This window comes from Xyrauchen texanus, chromosome 13, assembly GCF_025860055.1.
Source record: "Xyrauchen texanus isolate HMW12.3.18 chromosome 13, RBS_HiC_50CHRs, whole genome shotgun sequence".
Lineage (NCBI taxonomy): Eukaryota > Metazoa > Chordata > Actinopteri > Cypriniformes > Catostomidae > Xyrauchen > Xyrauchen texanus.
The window spans coordinates 20,888,413-20,912,181 of NC_068288.1; the positions used below are offsets into that span (position 1 = coordinate 20,888,413).

The window sequence follows — 23,769 nt, forward strand, 5'->3', positions numbered from 1 at the left end:
GAATGTTCTTTTTTTTTTATAATTCCCTAATACTTTGGGATCTACATAAAATAAACTGAAAGTTTAGAGTGCATCTGGACTGATCTGTGTAATTCTTCCTCCATCAGGCGTGAACTGCTGCTCTCACGCGTCATTTACAGTTTATTGTGATTTCATGTTACGTTAAATGAGATCAAACAACTGTTCAACAATGAAAATTGTTCTCGTCAATTTTGTATTTCGATGATGTCGATAATGTCGACTAAACATTTTAGCCCTAATGCAAATGATAATATAGGTTTTTGCTAATCTATAATGTTTCCCTAACCTATGAATTTCCAAACCTGGCTTTTCCCCAGGAAAACCCTGTGATATTTAATAAAGTATATTTTACCCCCATCATTTTTAAAAAACATTTACAGAATAAACTCCTATTGAATTTAACAGGATTACAAATGTGCTTAAAAAAAAATCATGTGACTGAATAATTCATTCATAACTGGACAAACCAGTGGACCAATCATCACAACTGAATTGTTGCCCTGGTCATTCTGAAATAACGGTGTCCTAAAAATTCAAAGCCTTCATAGAGTTTCAGAGCAAATAAGTTAAACACAAACTTGCACATTTTCCAGAAGAGCAGGTTTACTGATACTTAAGAATATCTTATATATATATATAAACTTACATTTTCAGGACAGGTTTTTTTTCAGTTATATTGCTTGTTCTGCAGCTGATCAGCCTGAATGTAGCCAACAATGTTTTTAATCTTATTTGTTTGTTTGTTAATCTTTTCTTATAGAGAAAGGTCATTTTTGAAGATTAATATTGTGTATTAAAGATTATTTTGATAAGCAATTATAATGTGCATTTTACACAAACATTTTAAAAAAATAAAAACAATTTCTGCCATACTTCGTAATTTAAGTGTTATCATTTCAAATCGAGATATCAAATTGTAAACCTCATATATATCGAACCGAATTGTGAGATAACCATATCATTCCATCCCTAGTTATTAAGTAACATGTCTGCTTTGCATTTGTTTTTGACTCCAAATACATTTCCCATGAGGCAAACTACTTGAACAGCATGTCAAAGTGATTACATGGCATATCATCATATTGATAAAAACTTTCTGCTAATTCATCTCTTTGCCAGTAGAATCGAGAGAAATCTATGTGCAACACTTTGTCAATTTGCATGCAGGCTTCTGCTTACTTCTCTTTAGGTGTTTGGTGCTGCACTGGCTGAATGAGAATAAACTGAATATAATCTATGGCACAAGAGCAAACCCAATAAGAGCTCTGTTGGCAGCAGCTGAACACCAGATTTATAGTTTGACAGTGATGCTTGTAACTTAGTAGAGTGGTAGGCAAAGCTAAGGGTGTTCACATTTTCTAATGAACCATGTCATGCGGGACAATCAAATAAGCATAGTGCAGAGTCAATAAATTCAAAGCCTGCACAGGACAAACCAGATTTCACTCCTCTGTCAGTCCTGTCATCCTAAGCCTCAAGTGTAAATTACAGGTATAGAATGGCGGCATTTCTTTCAATTTAATTAACTCTCCACTAGGACTTTTGATTAATATTTCCTCATCCATAATGCAAAATCTGAGCTCAATGCTAAATATGGAAGCATAATTTGCACTGGTTACAGAGAGTGGCATGTTTCTTAATTTATTGATTTTCAAGGAGTGTGTGTGTGTTGATGTCACCATACGTAATTGCTGCCCCTCATCAGGTTTTTTTTTGCTTTGATGAGATTCCATAATATATTTATTAAGGCTGCAGTGCGATTTCCTAACATCAGAGGAATTCAAGCTTGTAATACCAGCTTTCTGACGAGTCCCAATCAGAAGAGGGTGAAAGCTCAACTCCAGTTGTACAGGCAATGTGCAGCTCTACCAACAACAAGCCACACTTTACCAACAGCAGACATAACATGTTGTTGCATTCAAACACATTTGGATGTATCACAACTCCTAAAGCAAGGGTCTTGAGATGGGTTTTTCTAAGTTTTAAACTACATTTAACTTGACACAGTTTCCTAAAAATGCTGTGTTTATGACATGATGCAACCTAAGTGAGAACAGCATCCGTCTAACGCATGTGTATATAAGTCTACCTCAGACACATTGACGAATTTAATAGCAAAATGGATTAATGTGGACTGTAGGCTAATGATAGACTTATGTTCAATGAAACAGAAATAAAGCGTGAACAATATGTTGACTTCTAAAGCCACTTTCTATATTATCGAATCAATGCTTTATCGACAGCCACAATAATGTTATGTATTTTAATAATCTGAATAATTGTACTTTTATGTATTTTATATAATATATTTATTATTATTTTAATGTAATTATAATTATTTTATCATTATGTTTATTTGGGGCTTTTCTCTGCAAACATTTATATGTGATTAATTTGATTTATTAATCAGCAGAATTTTTTATTAATCTGAAAGTTTTAATTAATTGACAGCCCTAATGCAATAAGTATTCTAATACAGTGCAATAACAAAGGTTAAAGCGTGGAATTTGTTTACCTCATCTGTTGTTGCAGATGGTAAGTTCTTGAATATTTTTGGAAGTGCATACTTTTTATGAGGAAAGTATTCAACACTTAAAGAGGGCCTATTATGCTTTTTGGGATTTTACCTTTCCTTTAGTTTGTAACTTAGCTCTCTGTGTATGTAAAAGGTCTGCAAATTTTCAAAGCACAAAGTCCATGCAAAAGGGAGTTATTCTCTCCCACAGACAACACTGCTCAAGAACTACACGAAACGGCTGGATTGCAGTACAGCCATTTCTTCTGTAAAGTATCTATGTCACTATGCAACACATTTGCATAATGCCCGCCTAAGAATTACTTTGGCCCGCCCTCAAACAAAATTAATTATAGCAAAGGCAGGGATGAGTTGGGTTCTTATTGTCGCCATGTCGAGAAGACGCTGTTTTCTTCACTGCAAAAACAAAACCTTTGTTTGGACTTCCTAAGGCAGACAAATTGAAGATTCAGGGGTTAAAATTTATTTTCATTCTTTAGCAATACAACCACAACCAATGCCGGATTTTCAAGACGGTTACTCCTGAAAGATGGTGCAGTTCCCACTTTGTTGGGACAATCTGACTCTTCAGGATCACAGCCTGTAAGTATTAGGATTGTGCCGATGGACGATATCATCGTCCATCGTGATGGCTGACCAACATCACGATGTAGAGCCACCATTTTGATGCCACCCCCCTTTTGCGAGTCTTGCTAGTGTGACTCACTAATCCTAGTCTCTTCTATATTTAACCTAAAAACTTTGCAGGGATTGCTCTGTAAATTAAATTGAGAATATAACTAATGCATATATGCTATTTTAAATACTGTAGTATATGCCAGAGACGTGACGTGATAGTCTGTGAAAATACCGTGATCAGGCAGGCTACACAAATATTGATCTTGACATTGTTAGCTTCTTGTCTTTTTTACATGTCTTACACTGTACATTTAGATTAAAATATTTTATGTTGTAGGCTACAAGAAAATAGCCTTTATTAATTAATTATTAGTAGTTGTAGTGTCTCAGAAAATCTTGCTCATTGTCACATAGCTCTTGTATACACTGAAGCGGCAGTTTAAGATAAACCCAGACCAGCTGAACGTCAAATAACTTTTGTCTGGTTAATACTTTTAAAGAAAAATTTCCTTGGCCATAAATCCATAATGTCAAATCAAATGAAAGAAACAAGGTGAATATGAATAACACACATTTATTAAAACATAGAAGAACAACAAATAAAGAACAAGAAAACGGAACAACACTCAGACCGAAACTCGGCATTAACATTTCACTTATAATTAGCAGCACAATTAACTTCAGCACAGGCTACAAAATTAATTATGTTATTGAAATATTGTAAAGTGGTCATATGAACTACACAAATGAACGTTTAAAAAATAATATGCAAAATCGAATAGCTCCAGAACGGATGGCTGAAAAATGCGTAAAGAAGTCTAATAACTTTCACCATAGACCATGTTTAAATTTCGATGTTTCTGGCCAGAAATACCAACATATTCACTTTATCTGGTTTTAATAAGCTGCGGATTGGAGTAACTACACTACCCGCTGTGCTGAAGACCCGTTCTGATGGAGTACTGGTAGCACATATGCACAGATATTTCCGTGCTAATCTTGCCATGAACGGAAACCTTTTGTCGCTCGCTTTTCCACCAAGTCAGCGGGTCCTCTTCCCCATCAATGGCCATTTCCTGCAGGTACATGGTCATTTCTGCCTCGACCTTTTGCTCATCAGTGAGTAAAATAACGAAATTATAGTTTTTAAGTGGAAAATAGTATTTGTGTAAAGAGATATATTAAAATAAATAGTGCACAACTCTTCTTAAGTGAAAGCTAAAAAAAAAAATGCTTCACGTGTTGTGCAACCTACTGATAAAGCGCCGACGAGTCATTAGTTGGGTTAGTAAAATAAAGAAATTATAATTTTTCATATAATTTTTTAAAATTATATGAAATTATATAACCCCGCCCCACCGACGATATCATCGTCCATCGCGATGTTTTACTGTCAACATCGTCAACTGCCAATTTAGGGGACATCACCCAACCCTAGTAAGTATGCTTGATTATTTGTGGATTTATCTGCTACCGAGAGTTCAAATGCTAAGTTTTGTGTTGCAGCTATGGTGTACACCCAGTACTCAGCTGTAGGCCTCTGCTAACCTGCTAGCTAATATTATTGTGTTGAAATAGATTTGTTGATCAGCTGCAGGCTCACTTTTTCCTACAATTGTGTAGTATTATGCAGATTGTTTGTTGTTCTTACCATCATGAATAGTGATCAAGTGTGGCGATGGATTTATTTGTACAAACGGTAATTTTATGTCTGCAATCCACGGTGGTGCTCGTCTAACTTGCTATGTAATGTTATTGTTTTGGTAAGGGTTTACTATTCAGCTGTGTGCCGGCCTTTACCTAAAACTGTGTAACAAAATACTTGATCTCACGAGTCTTATTTAATTATATAATTACAAGCTGTAATGTTAGGCCGCTATCCACGATAGTCCACAGCTAACTTGCTCACTAAACAGGAGTAAGCCTCTGTTTTCTATTCATATCTCAGTCGAGAAAAGTTTGGCTACACCCATTACAGCAAAAGATGACTAACTTAGATGCAATACGTGTCTTTTACTTGGAGCTTTGTTAGGTTCACAATAATCAACAGTGTACTTGTAAGAAAGCTACTCAAGTCGTGATTGCGAAGGTCAATCAGCTTGTTCTTCCAAATTTCATTACTGGACTCGGTCTAGAGCTGGTATGGCAAAAACTGAAGCCACAGTTACCACAGTTAGCCGGTTCTCGCCTCCTCTTTTCCATCGAACTACGTTACACTGGTGCCGAAACCTGGTAGATTATCCAAGGTGATGGAAAGGAGGCGACGAGAACCGGTTTGGCAATATATATAATAGTTTTAATGATAAACTGAAACAAAAGACAAAACACATACATGACGGACATGTCCATAAACGATCTCTCTCTCATCGCACCACAGTCTGCCATTGGCCTTTATCCCCCTTGGAGGCTTATCTGATGTGTATAGTCACAACCCGGCCCCACCCTCCGCCCTGCCATATGGGCTTTTCAGAAAGGGGGGATTTAAAGAGACAGGAGTTAAATCAGAGCATCTGAGCCAGAGGATGAAGAGCGGGATAAGAAACGTACAGTGTGAAAATTATTTTTTTTTTAACATTAAAGCATATAAACCTATTCTAGCAAACCCCCAAATAAAATTATGAACATGTAAATTAGCATAATATGGGCTCTACAAAAGTTTGGCTGGTGTTTCCACAATTAGATATCTCTATTTAATGGTTGTGCAGAATTACTTATTTCTGACTATATTATTAAGCAATATTATAAAGAGTGATCGAGCCAAACTGAGTGATCAAACCATCTTCTGCTGCAAAACAGCATTCAGGCTCATCGTCCTCCCCACTCCCCATTCCACTGAATGATGTTTGGAATGAGCTGACTTTATTGTGTTGACTGTCACTACATGACAGAAATCTACAAGACTGCATTAGACTACACCAGCATCATGTAAATAAGATTTCATGATGATCAACTTTGTGAGACTTTTCATTAGCTCACTCCTGACAACCATTTTATAACTTTATTTTCTATAGAGCAGCAGCAGTTTCTGCAGCAAAAATGCTGCTGGTGTAAAAGCACAAGCGTTCTTTGCTGTGAAAGTTGCCATGACGCACTGCTTCAGTGTGCACCAGGCTTAATGCTTATAGCCTACTCAATAAAATATCACAAATTCCTGCAGTTCATTTGCAAGGCATTAGAGCTTGACGACAAATTAAATATGTGTATCAACCAACAGCTGAATTGAGTAGTCTTATGAAACGCATTCATATATTTTATGTTGCAGCACTGTTATTCTTCTGTTACAGGAAAACAAACAGCTTAAAAAGGTTTTCCACTCAAGTAAATACTCAATGATTTCAACTTGCCCTCTAACTAAACTTCTACCCATTTTCTAGCCATCGTTTTAGTATCAGACTAAACAAACGGACCCATTTCAGCACTAATGTGTTGGATGCACCTGTGTTGCCGACAACCTTTCTCATGGGTCATTGAATGATGTGTGTGATTAAACACGACAGATTCATGCAATGCACTATCTACTGCACCAGAAGGTATGTGGCTTGTATGCAGATGCATTATTATTTGTGCCATTAAAGAAACAGCGAGGCCTACAACATTAACAGCCTTTTAAAACTACAGCAATGTGGGGAAAAATTATATGAGCCACATATACACTCACCTAAAGGATTATTAGGAACACCATACTAATACTGTGTTTGACCCCCTTTCGCCTTCAGAACTGCCTTAATTCTACGTGGCATTGATTCAACAAGGTGCTGAAAGCATTCTTTAGAAATGTTGGCCCATATTGATAGGATAGCATCTTGCAGTTGATGGAGATTTGTGGGATGCACATCCAGGGCACGAAGCTCCCGTTCCACCACATCCCAAAGATGCTCTATTGGGTTGAGATCTGGTGACTGTGGGGGCCATTTTAGTACAGTGAACTCATTGTCATGTTCAAGAAACCAATTTGAAATGATTCGAGCTTTGTGACATGGTGCATTATCCTGCTGGAAGTAGCCATCAGAGGATGGGTACATGGTGGCCATAAAGGGATGGACATGGTCAGAAACAATGCTCAGGTAGGCCGTGGCATTTAAACGATGCCCAATTGGCACTAAGGGGCCTAAAGTGTGCCAAGAAAACATCCCCCACACCATTACACCACCACCACCAGCCTGCACAGTGGTAACAAGGCATGATGGATCCATGTTCTCATTCTGTTTACGCCAAATTCTGACTCTACCATCTGAATGTCTCAACAGAAATCGAGACTCATCAGACCAGGCGACATTTTTCCAGTCTTCAACTGTCCAATTTTGGTGAGCTCTTGCAAATTGTAGCCTCTTTTTCCTATTTGTAGTGGAGATGAGTGGTACCCGGTGGGGTCTTCTGCTGTTGTAGCCCATCCGCCTCAAGGTTGTGCGTGTTGTGGCTTCACAAATGCTTTGCTGCATACCTCGGTTGTAACGAGTGGTTATTTCAGGCACATTTGCTCTTCTATCAGCTTGAATCAGTCGGCCCATTCTCCTCTGACCTCTAGCATCAACAAGGCATTTTCGCCCACAGGACTGCCGCATACTGGATATTTTTCCCTTTTCACACCATTCTTTGTAAACCCTAGAAATGGTTGTGTGTGAAAATCCCAGTAACTGAGCAGATTGTGAAATACTCAGACCGGCCCGTCTGGCACCATCAACCATGCCATGCTCAAAATTGCTTAAATCACCTTTCTTTCCCATTCTGACATTCAGTTTGGAGTTCAGGAGATTGTCTTGACCAGGACCACAACCCTAAATGCATTGAAGCAACTGCCATGTGATTGGTTGATTAGATAATTGCATTAATGAGAAATTGAACAGGTGTTCCTAATAATCCTTTAGGTGAGTGTATAACTAATACATATAATTTAATACATTTTAATAGTCAATAGTTAGAACATACGCACTGTAAATATTTCAACCCAGGTACCAGCCACATAAACATTTGCCTGGCAAGCTTAATGCATGATCTGACATGTTTGAGGGAAATCTGACAGCATGATCTTGACACTGTGGATGCAAACTCAGCTGTTCAAAAACTCAGTCTAGAGTCAGGATTAACAAGAGTCAGTCTTCAGGAAGCTACAGTGTTCATGAACATAAGACAAGAAAGGACAAGATAAATCTTGCTTGAGCAATTAACTGTATCTTTACTACACTTCGTTTTTGTTGAATAAGTCTAGCAATAAGCTATCTACCTATCTACCTATAAACATATATAGATACGCAAAAATGTGTATAAGATGATTATAAACAAAGGCAGCTTGGTGAGTAAAATTGGATCAGTGTAAGAGTTTAGCTATTGCATTATATCCCGTGCGGATACTTGATCTCTTCGATCATTTTCTGCATCAGTAAAATAATTGATATTGTTTGTCATTGTTGATAGTGCAATGCAAATATTCTCTGTAAGTCCGACGGAATAGCCTTGTGTGTTATATCTTGTATGTAGTGTGCAAGGAGAAACAGTAGCAGGCTGTCTAATACCCCGAGGAGCTGAATACATAGACATAATTTTGGCCATCATAGTCGCATTCCAATAGATGACCAAAAATTGTGGCTACAATCGAACCCGCATATGATTGCCAAATGTGCGGTCTCGATATGCAGCTCACTAGATTTGAGATACAGCTGCAGTGTCTTACCCAATTTTGCCCGAGACTCGTCCAGCTTTTTAATCTGGTTCTCAATAAAAAGCATCGCCACTCCAAACGCCAGAACTGCCAGGAGCTGGAACTTGGGTGGCATCATGATCCTCAGGAGCCCCATCAAAGTATCGGATGATTATCTACATGTCATACCGTGAAATATGAATGAGAAGCGTGGATCAATCAGTTACTGGAGTCGTAATTTCGACTACGGACAGATAATCTGGATAATGCGCGGAAAACACAAAGTTAAAAAAAAAATGATAACCGACAGCATAAGTGCAAACCCGGGCATTTCGGTCGCTTATTCCTCATCTGTTTGAAGAAGGTGGCATTTTGTCAAAACTCGGAACTGTTCACTCTTGGTTTTAGTTGTTGCACATCACTGCAGCTCCGATCGGCCACTGTGCTCTCTTGCGTCATTGAACACAGAGGTTTGTTAAAGTCTTTCTAGCAAGTCAGTCCACTGTCGGCCATCTTTGGGATGCTCTCGGGGGGGGGCTATTTCCAGTCATGCCAGTGCAGCTCCTATTTACATGAATGGAGAAAGACAAAAATCTTAAAAACTGTTGGTCAAGATTACGGTCAAATAACATATTTCAAATCATAAATGAAATCTGACAACAATGGTATCATACATTTGAATTATATACCTCATATTACGCTAAATAACGCAATTTTCCCGACTCGTGTAGCTAATACGCATGCGTGTTATAGAGTTGATTGACGCCTTATGTCTGAATCGAAAAGGTGATTGGCTATTTCAACTGTAAGGCGGGACTTCCTTTCTAAGCCAGTTCAGAGCCATATATAGAGATTTATATATGCTCTGAGCCAGTTGTCCGTTTGGCGCTTTGGGACGTGTCTCATTTCGAAGTCTGCGTGCTAGGTAGGACGCGTCCTTTGAAGGCTGCAGTATACCGAGCGTCCCTCTTTAAACAAATCTCGTTTAAACGAGAAGGCCTTCGTAGGACAAATGGAAACAGAATATAACATGTTTGCTATGACAGCACGTCTCTCTTTAAGAGTGCAAGCACTTGGAGTGATTAAGTAACAAAGTCCCTTTAGAAGGGAATGTGTGAGGTACATTTTAGGAGAGTTATAATGATGTAAAGAGAAAAGAAAATAGATTGTAGGCTACAGGTGTAATTTTAGTCTAATACTTTATTTTAATTATATATTAATATGATTATACAAATTATATACTCTGCACCCATCTACTGAGGTACGTCAACATGGGAATTAAAATGACTTGTATTTGAAAATCAAATTAGACAAATTGGCGATATTTTTTGTATTATTATTATTTTTAAATTTCCATTGAAGTAAAGTTTCAAAGTGGTTTGTGAGTGCCCATGAAGGATACACCTCATGCATCCTCCGAATTCCCGAGAAAGAAGGTCGCATTCGAAAGCTGCATTCGAAGTGTCCTACTCAATTTAATGAAAAGAGACAGTCTCGATGACGTATGCGGCCGAGAAACGCTACCTCAGGAGGACGCAGCTTTCCAAAGAGACACAGCCTTGGTTGAGCGTTCCAATTTCTCCCATTCATTTTAATAGAAGTGGCCCATCTCTGCTAAATAACCTCTGGGTTTTATTCCTCCGCGGCTTCAATGAGGCGAGTGGAACATGACTGCGGGGAAGGTGCCCTCTATCGCGTTGGAGATGGATACAAACGTTTATTTATGTATTTATTATCAAAGAACTACTACATGTCAATGGCCACTTACATGTCAGTATACAAAATATACAAAGTACATCAACAAAGACAAACAGGAATGAGATGATCACAAATAACATTACAGCTTCACGCCTGTCCTAGTAGAGAGGCTTGGCATGTATGTCCTTAGCCTACTATTTTCAGAACTTGCAGGAAGGATATAAAACAACATCATTATTAGGCCCATTTGTTCTTTCATATTATCTGAAAGGTGTAAATTTGTTTGCACAGCATGTGCATCTAACTTTGTTATTTATAGCTTTTAGATGAGGTATTAGAGGATTCAATGGCAATAAATCACCGCAGTGAGATTGACAATGAGAATGAAAATCTAAGCAGATCTTAACATAAATATTTAATAACCTATGGTGCATTATAACCATTAAAAGATAAAAATAAATATGAGATTTTTACACAGTATCTCACAAAAGTGAGTACACCCCTCACATTTTTGTAAATATTTGATTATATCTTTTCATGTGACAACACTGAAGAAATGACACTTTGCTACAAAGTAAAGTAGTGAGTGTATGGCTTGTATAACCGTGTAAATTTGCTGTCCCCTCAAAATAACTCAGTTGTTGCCACCTCTGAAAAGCCAAGCCGATGTTGATTCAGGTTTCATTACGGACTCTGTCGGTTTCCATTTTTGCTTGTAGACTCCGCTTTGTTCAGAGTTTCTGTTTTTACAACCAGTGATTCCCCGGAGGTTTGCAGTTTGCATTGTGACAACAAACTTTCAGCTTCATGCTTCATACTCCCACACCATAGCTGAGTTACAGAAGCCGGAGCTTATTTTCTCTGTGTACGGATATGACGTGAACATGCACGGGTGAATGACATAGGTATATCATTATTATAGGTTTATCAAAGTGTATTTGTGTAAAGACATGGTTTGGAAGATGAATTTTTGTTGCACTCTCTCATTAACAACATTCTGTATCTGCACTGATGCTATTATCAACAACAAAAAGTGTTTCCTCCTTAAAAGATGATAAGCCTATTTATATTGCTATTCTATACACGATTATATATGTTTATATGGTTGTTTTTCATAATTATTTAGCTTTTTAAATGAATGCTGAAAAGTCATTAAATAGCCAAAAACGAAGCTGGATTTCTGCAACCATCCCACACGTGTCTTTTACAGTGGCTCCATCTTGTGTTCATTTACATGTTTGTGTGGCAGCTAAGAAAGTGAGGCTGATGATAACCTCACTTTTCAGGATTGAAAAAAAGTGTGAGGCAAGAGATTTATTACAGCGTATTTTGATAGATAGATTATTTTAATTGTAAGTGGTCGCATTTTATCTGTGATACAAACCGTTCGCTGAATGGCAGCGATGTAGCCTAGCCTACACTAAACACATTTTAAGTTAAATAGAGTAGCTGAATCAACAGCAACTACAAAACCCTAAGATCTTAGTTTAAACATCTCTCATCTGATTAAATTAATTAACACACAAATACAGAAGACATACTTAGATAAACAAAGACATTATACACAAGAAAATTCATGAATTTCCAGAAAACTGCCATTCTGCAACACAGTAGGCTACATACATAGAACAAATTATTGTAATATGATTTTTGTAGATTTATTGAGTTTAAATATTTAAAAATGTGTAAGCACTAGTATTTGGTGCATTAAAACGATGCATTAGAGGGAGTTTGTACAGTTTGTACAGCTATGACCAATAGTGGAGTGGAAGTATACTACTTCTCATTTAATGATCAATCTAGGTTTAAAAATGATTTCTCTGTCCTCTCTCCAACCACTTTCTCTTCGAAAAGAAAATATGATTTTAAAATGTCAAATATAACCCAACACATCTTTCAATAGTTTGTTTAAATTATGCTATCTATGTTTACATTTTTATTGTAAATTTATAAACATAAAGACACACCTCAGTTTCCTGAAAATGTCTCATCTGCTCTGCAAATATTCTTTGGCACATGAGGTATTGAGTCAGTGGTCTCCGTGGCAACAGGTTGCGCTTCCCACTTAGCCCCGCCCGTCAGCAATAGTCACCAGCTGTTAATCTCTCACTTCAATATTTTATATCAAACTATCATCATGCATTGTTCCAGGCTACTTACTTTTAATTAATAATCTTTTGATCTGTTTGGATTGAAACTGAGGTAAGCGTCTGAAATCTTTACAGATAAACTCTATCGACGGGCTGACTCAACTTTTGTGTGTGTGAGCGTGTGTGTGTGTGTACTCTGTTGTCAGCGACAGCGTTACTATGTGTCGTGTCTTTTTCGAGTTGATCGCAGAATAACTGTTTACATGTGGTTAAACTGATTGAAAAATGCCTACTAACTAATTTACAAATGATACAAATGTGGATACTGTCATACTGGTGTCGTTACCTTGTTTTGCCTTTATACTATTATATTGGGATGTTTGTTCTGTACAAAAAAACTATTTAATATTGTATAGTTTAGGTTCCCTTAGGACTTAGTACACTTGACATTGCGTTTAGTAACACATATGGGGAATGTCCTTCTACTAGAAGACCTAGTTGAAACCTTTATTATTATTATTATTACCAATATTGGCTTTGGTCTTTGAGTTCCGCCTTTTTAGACGCGAAGCTGACTGCTATAAAAGCAGGCGCACAAACACCATTCCTCAGAATGTTCTTCCTTCAAGACAGCAAAATCATCTCTCCTCTAGAAGCCCCCAACTGCTTCTCCATTGACTACACCAGTCAAGCGACGTGAGTTCAGGCGAACCTCACTCCGTGTAGCTGCTTGTTCTCTTTCATCATCTCGTGTTCGAGATCCACCTATGGGAAGGGCATCCGTACCTGACCTCTGCAGAAGCATCCAATTGCACCAAGTCTGGCTAGACAGACAGAAGCGCGTGTCCTATGCTCGGTAAGGTCCCGCCCCTTACCTAAGGGCATATAACAATCTGCACGCGCTGCTGCTCCTCAGTTGACATTCGCTTCTCGCGACCTCTGTTTTGTACTCAGCTCGGTTGAAATTAGAGTTTTTCACTCACCCGTCTACAGGAGGATACATCGCACAGATCAGCCTCCGCCTGACGTGATTAACCTTTTTTCAGCCAACTTAGCTGTTTATTGTTTATTGCAAGCCGCCCAAGCTCGCTCTAAACTACCACCAGGCTGCCCGCCTTTTCTCTCTCCTGCTCCACGCAAGGATTTTTCGGAGTTTTCGAACATTTATGGCATTTTCTAAGCCTCACGGCCTCCTCTGGGGGCAGCCTATCGCGTGCCTGCCCGCCGCGTGCGGTGCCCTCATCGCAGCCAAGGATTCCCATCCTTTATGTGTTGTGTGCATGGGTCTCAAACATGCGGAGGAGGCTCTAGAGTTTCCGGAAAACTGTAGCCACTGCCTGGCGCTGCCTAAAAACTCCGCCGCCGGAGGCTCAAGGTCGCCGCTACCCAGTGCACCGACCTCGAACTCTCCGACTCGATGGGGGTAACGGTGATGACGACGCGCTCCTGGTTTCCTCCGGGCGCTGCCTCGCTCAGCTGGGCTGATCAACACAACCCGGAATTTCCTGAGGAGATTCTCTCAGTGGACCCCTCGTTCAGCCAATGAGCCGGCTGGTTCTGGTGACTACGACGATGCGGGCCTTCTTGAAGGTTCGGAGGACGAGGATGCCATCCCGCCTTCTGTGACTCAGGCTAACGCCCCTGCAGCCCTCACCCAGTCTGTCCTCATCGAGGTTTGTGAGCGAGCGCCGCTCGCCTCAATATCGAATGGCCAGCTTTACAAAGTGCCACTGACCAAGAGAGGGACGTGTATGACGGAAACTCCTGGGACCCCTCCAGGCTCGAGAAAACAACTTCTCCCGTCCTTCCTGCATGCGTAAAGCATATGAGGTACTTTTGGGGGACCCGCTGGACCTAAAACACGGTCTCGCTGGGCCTTGAAGTAAAGGACATGACGGCCCTTGGGATGGGTGACCCCCGCCATCGAGCCCTCTGTCGCCAGACACCTTAATCCATCTCAAGGTGGTCTACTTGCCCCCCAAACCTGTTCTCCGAACAAAATGGACCGGTTTTCTGCCTCTATACACCAGGCCTCTTACAAAGCCTCGGCCTTGGCCGTCAGAGCCCTCAATGTCTCCTCTCTTCTGTCTGCATACCAGGCTGAACTCCTGGTCGATATGGGGCAACAATTGGAAAAAGGGACCCCCACACCCTCTCTGTGGAAGGAGATTGTTACGGTGAATGACCTTGTTCTCCGTAATGCCCGGCCAGGCCGTCCAAGCCTCGCGGGCGCTCTATGGCGCTCTCAGTGGCTGGAGAACGTGCTCTTTGGCTTAACTTGTCGGGCCTCCCTGACAGTGAGAAACGGCGCATTGTGGGTGCTCCTGTAGAGCCTGGCCAGGCTCTATTTGGCCCTGCCGTCGCTTTAATGCAACAGCGCTATGACGACAAGAGGAAGGAGGACTAGCGCTAAAATTATGCCTCCCGAGGAGAGCTGCACCGCGCCAGGCACCACCCAGCGACCACCCAACCCTCCTGCTTCGGGCGCCCTTTCCATTACCCCGTAAGGCAAAGCCTCGGAATAAGCCACCTCATCAGCAGGGTAACCCGCCTTCTGCTAAGCCTTGGGGTAGAATGTCTTTCACGCTGCCGCGCCAAGAAACCCCCACTCTACCCCTCCGATTCTAAACGGAAGCGGCCGGCCTGATCCATGGCCTCAGGGGCTTTGAGTCCACGTTCTCGGGCCACCAGCCCCCGGACTCTTGTTCGACCCTCCAAGTTCTCAAGAAAAGGAGGGTTTCACTCGGTGGGGTCAGCCCCCTACCAGTGGGTGCCCACCCTGTGTGTTCGGTTCAGAACCATGTGTGTTCCCCTGTTCAGCCCATATCAGGGAACTTCCATGTGCTGGAAGTGTTTACAGTGAGAAACAGTATGAGAGCAGTGTCACCACACAGCCCCTATTACATCTCTCCCACACACTCAATAAAGGCTTCGGCCCAAGTGTTTCAAAAAAAGAAAAGAACACAAAAAATCACAAAAATCCAGCACAGAGAGAGAACATCTCTCCACAACCCCTTATGTCGCCCCTATGTTGTCCACTAGATGGCGCCATTGTATTTCAAATGAGCAACTCGGGCATAAACGCAGCAATAAGCGCTTCCCGGCTCAGGTGGGCTCACTTGCGAGCCACACAACAGCTTGGCAGGCTGTGTCGGCTCCCGAGTGGGTGATTCGAACCATAACGAAAGGGTACAGGCTCCAGTTTGCCAGGAGACCTCCACCTTTCGGGCGGCGTTATCTTTTCTCACACAGAAAAGAGCTGCACACATTCTGAAAGAAGAAATTTCCTCCCTCCTCGTGAAGGGGCGATTCAAGTAGTACCCCGAGATCAATGCAATCAGGGGTTTTACTCCCGTTATTTCCTAGTTCCAAAGAAGGACGGCTCTCTCCGCCCTATTATGGATCTCAGAGTGTTAAACAAACATTTGAGGAAATACAATTTCAGAATGTTAACACACGGCACACTCACGCGCTCAATTCATCAGAACGACTGGTTCACATCAGTCGATCTGAAAGATGCCTTTTCCACATCAATATGTACGCCCAAGACAGGAAATTTCTTCGCTTTGCCTATCAGGGCATATGCTACGAATTCACAGTCCTCCCTTTCGGCCTCTCGCTGAGTCCGAGGGTGTTCTGTCTATGTGCGGAAGCGGGCTTAGCGCCGCTGAGAATAACGGGTCTCAGGATCCTAACATACATAGACGATTGGTTAATCATAGCCAATTCCAGGGAAGAGGTGGTGCAAGACACTCGCCGTGTGCTCACGCACATCACATCACTCGGGTTCAGAGTGAATGTGAGCAAGAGCAATTTCACACCTGCCCAGAGTGTTATATTCCTGGGTCTGGAGCTGAATTCAATCTCAATGCGCGGCGCTTTTCACAAGAACGCTGTTCGCTCTCTAATGAATTGTCTATCACAATTCAAGGAGGGGACGAATGTGCCATATCGCAAGTGTCTCAGATTACAGGGTCTTATGGCATCAGCTATTCAAGTTTTGCCTTTGGGCCTTCTGCGTATGAGGGCATTCATGAAGTGGGTTTTATCCTCCACTTCAGCCCATTACGCGACCTCTGCCGCTCTGTCACAGTGACGCGCTCGTGCACAGCAGCCTTGCGCCACTGGAGGAGTGCAGACATGTACGCGACATGGGACCCCTCTCGGGGCTGTTATGTTGCGAAAAGTGGTAACGACAGACGCGTCCTTAACAGGCTGGGGAGCCACTCAGGAGGGCAGGACGGTGAACGGTTCGTGGCCGAGCGAACTTCGCTCAGCCCACATAAATTATCTGGAGCTCATGACCGTATGGAAAGCTCTGAATCATTTTCTTCCCCGCCTGCAGGGGCATCATGTGCTCGTTCGCTGCGACAATACCACTGCAGTGGCTCACATCAATCGCCAGGGCGGCATGCGCCGCCCAAGCTTCATGCCCTAGCTCACAGGCTTTTGGTGTGGAGCAGGCGGCACTTCCTGTCGCTACGCGCAACCCATGTTCCAGGTGTCCTGAACAGGGCGCTGGACCTTCTGTCGAGGGGAACCCGCTCCACGGAGACTGGCGACTCCACCCCCAGATAGTGGGCATGTTGTGGGAGAAATTCGGAAGGCTGAACGTAGATCTCTTCGCCGCGCGAAAACTCCCACTGTCCTATGTTCTTCTCAGCTAAAGGACGAGGACGCTCCCTCGGCGTGGACGCACTTGCCCACCCGTGGCCCAAAGTGCTGCTCTCACGCGCTTCCCCCTGTGCCTGTTAATTCCTACCCTGGCCAGGGTGAGAGAGCAGGGCCTGTCCCTAATTTTGATAGCACCCAGGTGGCCCAAGGCACCATGGTTGGCAGAGATAATTCCTCTTCTGCATGCCCAACCGTGGCCCCTCCCTCTTCGCGACAGACCTGCTGTCTCAGGCTGAACGGGGAAATATATCACCCACACCCGGACAGGGTGGCTCTGTGGGCTTGGCCCGTGAGAGGACAAACTTAAGCTCGATGGGGCTCCCCCACGGGTGGTTGCAACTATACAGAACGCTAGGGCTTCCTCCACAAGGTCCCTATATGACTGTAAGTGGCAAGTGTTTGAAGGGTGGTGTGATGAGCGTGGTTCAACATCATATCAGTGTTCAGTCTCTGATATTTTATGTTTTTTACAAGACCTTATGGATAAAGGCAGGACTTTTTCCACTATTAAGGTCTACCTGGCAGCTATTTCCGCTTGTCATGTTGGGTTTGATGGCTTAACGGCAGGGCAGCACCCCCTCATTCGTAGATTTATGAAGGGTGCCCGCCGTTCTCTCCCAGTTACTAGAAGGACTGTCCCTGAATGGGACCTCTCCATGGTGCTGGAGGCTTTATGTCAGCCACCTTTTGAGCCCCTGGGAGGCGTTTCCCTGAAAATTCTGTCTTTTAAGACAGCGTTGCTCCTGGCCTTAGCATCAGCTAAACGTGTCAGTGACCTACATGCACTCTCTGTTCATTCCTCGTGCACTAAATTCTCTCTTAGTGGAGATAAGGTTTTTCTTAAGCCTAACCCGGCCTTTATGCCGAAATGCTTCCCAGCATTCTCGTGTGAGGTAATGGAGCTTTCCGCTTTTCACCCTCCTCCTTTTTCATCTGAAGAGGATCAGAGGCTGAATGGTCTGTGTCCGGTCCGTGTCCTGCGGGCTTACTTGGATAGGACCAGTGCTTTTCGGAAGAGCAATCAGCTCTTTATCTCTTGGGCTCCTCCTCACTCGGGAATCCCATTTCTAAGCAACGCCTCTCACATTGGCTTGTGGAAGCTATAATTTTGGCTTATGAATCTTCAGGAGTGCTGCCTCCAGAAGGCATCAGAGCCCACTCAACGAGGGGCATGGCCGCCTCTTGGGCTCTGTTCAGGGGAGTTTCATTGCAGGACATCTGTTCTGCTGCCAGCTGGGCTTCTCCCCATACTTTTGTACGTTACTACCGACTGGATGTAACCAGGACCCCGGTAGCTCATTCTGTCCTGGGGTGGGTTCTTCATAGCCCTCCCCTGTTGGTTCCTTTTTCTTTATATATGTAATATATTTTATATATATATATATATATATATATATATATATATATATATATATATACATATATGAAGTAGGGAAAAAGGGGTAATGGGCCGGTTGGCTGTACACATTCATGTCACCGAGCATGCATTAACATTCCTGCTGGGTGTTGTCTTTACTGGGTGCTGCTGGGCTGATATTTATGTTTGTGCCACTAACATGTTTCTTCAGCTCTGCCAGTACACAGTTCTCACTTGTGTGCTTCAGGGTTGCCATGTGTGTAATTACGGGACGTGTCAAGCACCGCCTCCTTGGGGCGACCGCTCCTTTTCTGGCTTGCAGGACCTCACTGTGAGTGTATTGGGCAATCGGGGAGCTGTCCATGTCTCCCATAGGTGGATCTCGAACACGAGATGATGAAAGAGAACAATAGGTTACTCACGTAACCCGGTTCTCTGAAACATCGAGTGGAGAGATCCACCAAGCTTGCCCCGCTTGCTGCACGAGAAGCTGAATATTCTTACTGAGGAGCAGCAGCGCTGCAGATTGTTATATGCCCTTAGGTAAGGGGCGGACCTTACCGAGCATAGGACACGCGCTTCTGTCTGTCTAGCCAGACTTGGTGCAATTGGATGCTTCTGCAGAGGTCAGGTACGGATGCCCTTCCCATAGGTGGATCTCTCCACTCGATGTTTCAGAGAACCGGGGTTACGTGAGTAACCTATTGACTTTTTGCTGGTGAGCGATCCGCATCAGCTTCCTGGTTCCCCGCAGTGCTTTGGCTGGAGTTGTGTATCCTTATAAGCATTGTATATTGTGTGTGTGTGTGTGTACGCACTGGTGGCCAAAGTTTGGAATAATGGACAGATTTAGCTTTTTCGGAAGGAAATTTGTATTTAAATTGACCAAAGTGGCATTCAACCGATAACAAAACATTTTTACATAATTACTGATGTAAAAAACAGCCCTACCATTATTCAAAGAAAGTCATTTTTGATCAAATCTAGACATTCCCCATTTCCAGCAGCCATCACTCCAACACCTTATCCTTGAGTAATCATGCTAAATTGTTCATTTGGTTCTAGAAAATTACTTGCCATTTTATCAAACACAGTTGAAAGCTATTTGGTTCATTAAAGTTAGCTTAACATTGTCTTTGTTTTTGAGTTGCCACAGTGTGCTATAGACTGGCATGTCTTAAGGTCAAAAATGGCAAAAAAAGAAACCGCTTTCTCTAGAAACTCATCACTCAATCATTGTTTGAGGAATGAAGGCTATACAATGCTTGGAATTGCCAAAAATGTCATACAAAGGTGTACAATACAGTCTTCAAAGATAAAGGACAACTGGCTCAAACAAGGACAGAAAGAGGTGTGGAAGGCCAGATATACAACTAAACAAGAGTAGAAGTACATCAGAGTCTCTAGTTTGAGAAATAGACGCCTCACATTCTACCTGCTGAACACCAGTTTCATGTACAACAGTAAAGCGAAGACTCAGGGTTGCAGGCTGTTATGATTGTGGGATGCAGGAGAAGGCAGACGGGAGGTTTGGATCCAAATGCGGGTTTTTATTAACAAGCTTAAACAAAAAAAAAAAAGAACAAACGAAAAGTCCACGATGGGAAAAAAATCAAACTCCAACACAAAATAACATCAGAAGAACTCAGGTTGAAAAATATCCACGAAGGGCACGGTTTCCTCGAACAGACACGAATGAACATCAGGGTGAACATTAACAGTGAACATGAAACGATAACGATTGACAAAGGACGGGGGAAACAGCGGGGTTTAAATAAACAGACACGATGATGACAAAATAATAATCAGGTGTGGACAATAACGCAGTGATGGGAAGTGTAGTTTTTACAAGGACAGTGAAACACGGGGCGGGCAACAAGGAAAACATGACATGGAACGTGAACAGTGACGAGTGAAACAGAAAACACAGGGCAGACAACAAGGGATCATAACACAGGCATTATGGGAAGAATTGCAAAGAAAAAGCCACTTTTGAAACAGAAAAGAAAAGGTTAGAGTGGGCAAAGAAACACAGACATTGTACAACAGATAATTGGAAAAGAGTGTTATGGATCTTAACTCCATTGAGCATTTGTGGGATCAGCTAGACTGTAAGGTGCTTGAGAAGTGCCCGACAAAACAGACATACTCAGGTGAAATGTCATCTGAGTATCTGGACAAACTGAGAGCTAGAATGCTAAGGAACATCAAAGCTGGCATTGCTGCATGTGGAGGATTTTTTGATGAGAACTCTGAAGTAGTTTATGAAAAAAAATAATTGTAATAGTAATTTTTCATGATATTAATGTTCTGACTATAAAAGCACCAATTTATTTCCATAAGAGCACTTTTGACTGTGTGTGTGTATGTGTGTGTGTGTGTGTGTGTGTGTGTGTGTGTGTGTGTGTGTGTGTGTGTGTGTGTGTGTGTGTATATATATATATAAAATTCAAAGTATTTTTTTTAACCATTTCACAGATTTCATATTAACAAACTATAGTTTTCGCAAGTTGGTTAGGAGTAAGTTTTCCAACAATTTTTTACAGTTTCACTTCTAATTGAATATGTCACAATTCAGTGTGTGGGTCAGAAGTTTACATGCACTAAGTTAACTGTTCCAGAAAATAATGTCAAGCCTTTAGGCAATTAGCCAATTAGCTTCTGATAGGCTAATTGGAGACAATTGGAGGTATACCTTTGGATGTATTTTAAGGCTTACCTTCAAACTCCATTCTTCTTTGCTTGACATCATGTGGAAAATAAATAAAAATCAGCCAAAACCTCAGAAAAAAAAAATTGTGGACCTCCACAAGTCTGGTTCATCATTGGGAGCAATTTCCAAATTCCTGAAGGTACCACATTAAACTTTACAAACAATAGTATGCAAATATAAACACCAAGGGAACACGCAGCCATCATACCTCTCAGGAAGATGCATTCTGTCTCCTAGAGATGAATGTAGTTTGGTGCAAAAAGTGATAATCAATCCCAGAACAGCAAAGAACCGTGTGAATATGCTAAAAGAAACCGGTAGACAAGTATCTATATCCACAGTAAAATGAGTCCTATATTGAGGAAGGAAAATTGTTTTAATATTGAAGCAACATCTCAAGACAGCCAGGATGTTCGCAAATGGACAGTGACCCCAAGCATACCTCCAAAGGTGTGGCAAAATGGATTAAGGACATCAAAGTCAAAGTATTGGAGTGGCCATCACAAAGCCCTGACCTCAATCTGACTCGGTTACACCAGTTCTGTCTGGAGGAATGGGCAAAAATTCGAGCAAATTATTGTGAGAAGCTTGTGGAAGGCCCAAAATGTTTGACCCAAGTTAAACAATTTAAACGCAGTGCTACCAAAAAAATTAGTTTAAATGTATTTGGCTAAGGTGTATGTAATCTTCTGACTTCAACTGTGTGCATATATATATATACAATTTTATTTGCTGGACATATGTCCAAGGCTGTCTGTATAACAGTGCGAACCTATTGTCATGCCAAGGGGTGATACCGGATGAATGGAGACTTTATCCTCATACTGTTTTGAGGATTTGGGAAATATTCGGCAAAGCAGAAATAGATCTAATTGCCTCAGTGGTAAACTCACATTGTCCCCTCTGATTCTCGAAGTCCCAAGCCCCGCTGGGAGCAGATGCAATGGCCCACAAATGGCTGGCAAAATGCATATATAAGTTTCCGCCAGTGTGCTGGCCCAACATGAGGGTAACTCAAGCTTGTCTTGTAGTATGGCATGATGGGATTCTGTTTCCTATATGATTAGCAAACGCAATGTCATTGTACTTCATCATAAGGGATTGTCTTGGTTACATACAAAGCCTTGGTTCCCTGAGATGAAGGCTGCGAATGCTGGCCACACTAAAAGGCTCAGAGTTATTTTGAAGTGCAAGCAAGGTGCTCCTTGTCCCTCAGTCAAAACTTTCTGAGGAATTCTGCTTGTTGTTTTTTTTATTTTATTATTATTTGCAGACAGCTTTGCGCCTAAGAAGGTAAACACTATAGCCAATATTAGAATATGCATTATTGTAGAGGTTTCAACTAGGTCATTTGGAAGGACACTCCCCATATGCGTTAGCAAACGCAATGTCATGTTCCCTTTGTCTCAGGGAACCGAGGTTGGGTACGTAACCAAGATGTTTTCCTCTCCCTTAAATATAGAATGATTGAATGTACTGTATTGGCATACATTTTAATGAAACTATAAGACCTTTTTAGTATTTGTTTTTTTTATCCTGTTTACTTATGCAAATGGTACTGAACAGAATCAGTAGTGTGGAAGGGTATGAAATGTCAAACAGTGACACACATTATGCACATTATGTACCATATAAATGATATATATCTGTGTAAACAGTGACCAAACAGATCTGTGGGCAAAGACTCAAGTTGTCAGGGGGTATTCAGTGGATTGATTCATAACAGTTATTGCTCTGGGGAAAAACTGTTACTCAGTCTGTATGTGCATGCATAAAGGGCCCTATAGCGCCTTCCAGAAGGAAGAAGTTCAAATAGATGGTGGCATGGGTGTGTGTGTGGTCCTTGCAGATGTTGATGGCTTTCCTGAGGCAGCGCAATCTGTAGATGTCCTTTAGCGCTTGCAACTGAATCCCAATAATCCTCTGTGCGCTGTGGACAACTTAGTGCAGCTGACATACCACACAGAGATGCAGTATGTTAAGGTGCTCTCTGTGGTGCAGCGGTAGAAAGTCACCAGCATCTGTTGAGGCAGTCCAGCTTTCTTCAGCGTCCTCAGGACAAACAGTCTTTGCTGTGCTTTCTTGATCAAAGCAGTCATCTTTGTGGACCATGTGAGATCATCTGAGATGTGTGTACCCAGAAACCTGAAACTGGGCACTCCACTCTGTCTCCATTAATGAAGATTGGAGCATATCCAACATTCTGTGCCCTTCTAAAGGCAATGATTAGCTCCTTGGTCTTTGTTGTATTGAGGGACAGATTGTTCTCTGAGCACCAGCTCTCCAAATTCTGCACCTCCCCTCTATAGGCTGATTCATTGTTGTTAGGGATCAGTCCAATCACCGTTGTATCATCTGCAAACTTAACAATGGTGTTATTGGGGAATGCAGGAACACCATTATGTGTGAACGGGGAATAGAGGATGG

At 41.9% G+C, this 23,769-nt stretch overlaps 2 protein-coding genes across 2 annotated transcripts in view; one reads left to right on the forward strand and one right to left on the reverse strand.

The window, feature by feature from the left end:
* The window catches only part of LOC127653854 (heparan sulfate 2-O-sulfotransferase 1-like), a 123,265-nt gene extending 113,960 nt beyond the window's left edge, over window positions 1-9,305 (reverse strand). The window contains exon 1 of the mRNA XM_052140643.1: window positions 8,844-9,305. Coding sequence (XP_051996603.1) covers window positions 8,844-8,967 — 124 coding nt within the window. The 5' untranslated portion in view covers window positions 8,968-9,305. The remainder of the gene's footprint in view (window positions 1-8,843) is intronic.
* A 3,274-nt stretch (window positions 9,306-12,579) lies between these two features.
* Window positions 12,580-23,769, forward strand: part of LOC127653849 (cilium assembly protein DZIP1L-like) — a 41,491-nt gene continuing 30,301 nt past the window's right edge. Inside the window, exon 1 of the mRNA XM_052140635.1 lies at window positions 12,580-12,710. The gene's annotated coding sequence lies outside the window, so the exon portion shown is untranslated. The remainder of the gene's footprint in view (window positions 12,711-23,769) is intronic.